This window comes from Tachypleus tridentatus, chromosome 10 (assembly GCF_004210375.1).
Source record: "Tachypleus tridentatus isolate NWPU-2018 chromosome 10, ASM421037v1, whole genome shotgun sequence".
In the NCBI taxonomy this organism is placed as follows: Eukaryota; Metazoa; Arthropoda; class Merostomata; order Xiphosura; family Limulidae; genus Tachypleus; species Tachypleus tridentatus.
This window is the reverse complement of record NC_134834.1, coordinates 15,462,501-15,467,614: the sequence shown is the minus strand read 5'-3', so window position 1 is coordinate 15,467,614 and position 5,114 is coordinate 15,462,501. Positions and strand designations below refer to the sequence as shown.

Here is a 5,114-nt window from a genome sequence, read left to right as displayed (position 1 = left end):
ATCCTCTAGTTGGACATTGTATTCAGAAGAGAAATACATCATCCTCTAGTTGGACATTGTGTTCAGAAGAGAAATACATCATCCTCTAGTTGGACATTGTGTTCAGAAGAGAAATACATCATCCTCTAGTTGGACATTGTATTCAGAAAAGAAGTACATCATCCTCTAGTTGGACATTGTATTCAGAAGAGAAGTACATCATCCTACAGTTGGACATTGTATTCAGAAGAGAAATACGTCATCCTCTAGTTGGACATTGTATTCAGAAGAAAAGTACACCATCCTACAGTTGGACATTGTATTCAGAAGAGAAATACATCATCCTCTAGTTGGACATTGTGTTCAGAAGAGAAATACATCATCCTCTAGTTGGACATTGTATTCAGAAGAGAAATACATCATCCTCTAGTTGGACATTGTATTCAGAAGAGAAATACATCATCCTCTAGTTGGACATTGTATTCAGAATCGAAATACATCATCCTCTAGTTGGACATTGTGTTCAGAAGAGAAATACATCATTCTCTAGTTGGACATTGTATTCAGAAGAGAAATACATCATCCTCTAGTTGGACATTGTGTTCAAAGAGAAATACATCATCCTCTAGTTGGACATTGTATTCAGAAGAGAAATACATCATCCTCTAGTTGGACATTGTATTCAGAAGAGAAATACATCATCCTCTAGTTGGACATTGTATTCAGAATCGAAATACATCATCCTCTAGTTGGACATTGTATTCAGAAGAGAAATACATCATCCTCTAGTTGGACATTGTATTCAGAAGAGAAATACATCATCCTCTAGTTGAACATTGTATTCAGAAGAGAAATACATCATCCTCTAGTTGAACATTGTATTCAGAAGAGAAATACATCATCCTTTATTTATTTTAAACCATTTTTAGCATATTTTAAAGACGATTTGTTTATTCTTTGCTAAGCGCACAGCCACACGAAATGGATTACCTGTCTCTGCTCATCAATGGTATCTAAAACCAACTTATAGTGTTGTAAACCCTCAGATTTGTTGGTGAGAAATGGGAGCGTTATAAATAGAGGTTTTTTATTTTAAAGAAAATTGTTTGTATGTCTATTGTTAAGTGCGAATCATCGCAGTTTGTTATCTATATTGTGCGCACCACAAGTATGGAAATTTGGCTTTTGGCATTATAAGCCTTCACACTTACCGCTAGCCCTTCAGTGGCACAGCGGCATGTCTGCGGACTCAAGCTGCTAAAAACTGGATTTTGAAATCCATGGTGGGCTGAGCACAATTAGCCCATTGTGTAGCTTTATGCTTAATTCTAAACAAACAAATTTACCGCTAATCCATTAAGGGGCAATTGTTTAAAGAAACAGTATGAACGAAGATGGTTATATATTACCCTTTATTAAGTTATTTTGTGTGTGCGTGTGTGTGTTTTTCTTATAACACAGCCACATCGGGCTGTCTACTGAGTTCAGTGATATCGAGAAAGCCCAATTGTAGAAAATATGTATGCAAAACGGCTCGTTTGGGTTGAGAAAATCCAAACGAGCCGTTTTGCATACATATTTGTCTACTATTTTGTTTTCATAAGTAATCTTGAAAACAAATTACGCCTTCACATCTGTCGTATATCTAGTATATATTAACAAATTATTTCGCTGATTTTGACAAAGTTAAATAGTTTAGATATTGTTCACTGATCAAGTTCTCAGATCTTAAAATTTCTAATTCTTTCTTTTAGATTTCACATTGTAGTTACTCAAACGTCCGAAAGGGGGCAGGAATGTAAAGTAGCTGTCGGAAGTGGGTTATGTTAAAGTATCGTCCAAAGACGATCGAATGTTTTTACGAAGGTCGTTGGTTTAAGGTGCTAGACGTGCGTTGCGTTTAATCATGGCCGAACAAAGGTAGGTTTTTGTTGGGAAAGGGAAAGACAGTATTTTGTTCTCCTGCTTTTTGTTTTTGTATACTTATCGTTCTATTGATATTTCTCGAAGTGTTTGCAAGTTTAGAAAACTGGAAAAATAAATACATTGAGAAAAGATTACAGGTTATATCGTAATGTTACTCATATTTGTAAAACGAAACAAAAAAAAAACTACAGGGAGTTTGACCTGTTCAGAGGTTATATATGCACAAACGGCTCGTTTGGGTTGAGAAAATATTTTACATAGAAGAGCGAATAACGTTTCGACCTTCTTCGGTCATCGTCAGGTTAGCCCGAGATACACTTGATTCTATGTAGAAGGTCAAAGTATTGTTTAAGACAGGTGTGAACCGTGTTGTTCATAATGCAAACACCATTACAATTATTAGGTTTGTGTTGTTGTAAATAAACAGGTGTTACGTGGTGAGCTCTGTTTTTGTTGCATGTAGAACACAGAAGTACGAAGTGCACGTGGTAACTGGCGACCGGTTTGGAGCAGGGACCGACGCCAATGTGTGGCTTGTTCTTCACGATGGTCAGGGTCAGAAGTCCTCCATTGTCAAGCTGAACAGCCTTTGGACAAATGACCATGAGCGAAACACTACGGGCAAATATGTGGTCACTGTGGCTGAAGGCTTCGGTGAAGTTATTAAGGTCGAATTCTGGCGAGATTCTTACGGCTTTGGTGACGACTGGTTTTTGGACAGAATCGAAGTTCACAAACTACCAACAGAAGAGGTACATTACTATCCTGTGCACCGCTGGGTGGTTGCTAATGTCCACTACGTCATCCACGAGTTTGACTGCACGTTACCAGAAGATGACCACAATATAAAACAACGCCAGACTGAACTTGAGCGAATCAGAGACGAATATCGTATTCATTACCACGTTCCAGGTGGACCAGCACAGGTAGGAACTGTAAATATATTTATCACTTTTTAAAGTTCGTGTTATTTGTGTTTATATATGTAAATTACACTATTTAATAACTTCTTAGCTTTGTTTAAAAACTTTTGTCTTCTAAAAACGTGCAGTACGCACGTGATTAATTACGTATGTTGCATTGAAATCATCAATACTTAACAGTATTTATTCTGCATTTGTTTGTTTTAGAAAAACTGTTTCTCAGGCACGTAAAATATCCACTGCAGTTAACACTAAAGACGTGTGTGTTATAACTGTGAAGGTCACACTAAAGTCGTGTGTCTTATAATTGCGAAGGTCACACTAAAGCCGTGTGTGTTATAATTGCGAAGGTAATACCAGAAAAGTTTGTATTATAACTGTGAAGGTAACACTAAAGACGTGTGTGTTATAACTGTGAAGGTAACACTAAAGCCGTGTGTGTTATAATTGCGAAGGTAATACCAGAAAAGTTTGTATTATAACTGTGAAGGTAACACTAAAGACGTGTGTGTTATAACTGTGAAGGTAACACTAAAGACGTGTGTGTTATAACTGTGAAGGTAACACTAAAGAAGTGTGTGTTATAACTGTGAAGGTAACACTAAAGACGTGTGTGTTATAACTGTGAAGGTAACACTAAAGAAGTGTGTGTTATAACTCTGAAGGTAACACTAAAGACGTGTGTATTATAACTGAATGTAACACTAAAGACGTGTGTTATAACTGTGAATGTAACACTAAAGACGTGTGTATTATAACTGTTAAGGTAACACTAAAGACGTGTGTATTATAACTCTGAATGTAACACTAAAGACGTGTGTTATAACTGTTAAGGTAACACTGAAGACGTGTGTTATAATTGCGAAGGTCACACTAAAGTCGTGTGTGTTATAATTGCGAAGGTAATACCAGAGAAGTGTGTATTATAACTGTGAAGGTAACACTAAAGACGTGTGTGTTATAACTGTGAAGGTAACACACCTAAAGACGTGTGTTATAACTGTGAAGGTAACACTAACGACGTGTGTGTTATAACTGTGAAGATAACACTAAAGACGTGTGTATTATAACTGTGAAGGTAACACAAAAGAAGTGTGTGTTATAACTGTGAAGGTAACACTAAAGAAGTGTGTGTTATAACTGTGAAGGTAACACTAAAGACGTGTGTGTTATAACTGTGAAGGTAACACTAAAGAAGTGTGTTATAACTGTTAAGGTAACACTAAAGACGTGTGTGTTATAACTGTGAAGGTAACACAAAAGACGTGTGTGTTATAAATGTAAAGATAGCACTAAAGACGTGTGTGTTATAACTGTGAAGATAACACTAAAGACGTGTGTGTTATAACTGTGAAGGTAACACTAAACACGTGTGTGTTATAACTGTGAAGATAACACAGAAGACGTGTGTGTGTATTATAACTGTAAATGGTTAAAAATTCAGAGTTTTGAAATCGTATTTTGAACATCCGGACTGGTGGAAGAAGACAAAAAGAAAGTTTCCTTCGAATCTAGGTAGTCTGTCGTCCAGCAACTACTTCTGGTAGAGCCTTGTTTCCTAGGTAGTCTGTCGTCCAACAACTACTTCTGACAAAGCCTTGTTTCCTAGGTAGTCTGTAGTCCAACAACTACTTCTGACAGAGCCTTGTTTCCTAGGTGGTCTGTGATCCAACAACTACTTCTGACAGAGCCTTGTTTCCTAGGTAGTCTGTAGTCCAACAACTACTTCTGACAGAGCCTTGTTTGCTTGGTAGTCTGTCGTCCAACAACTACTTCTGACAGAGCCTTGTTTCCTAGGTAATCTGTCGTCCAGCAACTACTTCTGACAGAGCCTTGTTTCCTTGGTAGTCTGTCGTCCAGCAACTACTTCTGACAGAGCCTTGTTTCCTAGGTAGTCTGTAGTCCAACAACTACTTCTGACAGAGCCTTGTTTCCTAGGTAGTCTGTAGTCCAGCAACTACTTCTGACAGAGCCTTGTTTTCTAGATAGTCTGTGATCCAACAATTACTTCTGACAGAGCCTTGTTTCCTTGGTAGTCTGTCGTACAACAACTACTTCTGACAGAGCCTTGTTTCCTTGGTAGTCTGTCGTCCAACAACTACTTCTGACAGAGCCTTGTTTCCTTGGTAGTCTGTCGTCCAGCAACTACTTCTGACAGAGCCTTGTTTCCTAGGTAGTCTGTCGTCCAGCAACTACTTCTGACAGAGCCTTGTTTCCTAGGTAGTCTGTAGTCCAGCAACTACTTCTGACAGAGCCTTGTTTTCTAGATAGTCTGTGATCCAACAA

The 5,114-nt window shown here is 37.9% G+C and overlaps 1 protein-coding gene across 1 annotated transcript; it reads left to right on the top strand.

Moving 5' to 3' along the window:
• Nucleotides 1-1,770: 1,770 nt before the first annotated feature.
• LOC143227971 (polyunsaturated fatty acid 5-lipoxygenase-like) lies at nt 1,771-2,864 on the top strand. Its single transcript, XM_076459323.1, has 2 exons — nt 1,771-1,899; nt 2,369-2,864. Exons 1-2 carry the CDS (start codon nt 1,886-1,888, stop codon nt 2,862-2,864), a joined length of 510 nt encoding a protein of 169 aa, XP_076315438.1. The 5' UTR covers nt 1,771-1,885.
• The last annotated feature ends 2,250 nt before the right edge of the window (nt 2,865-5,114 follow it).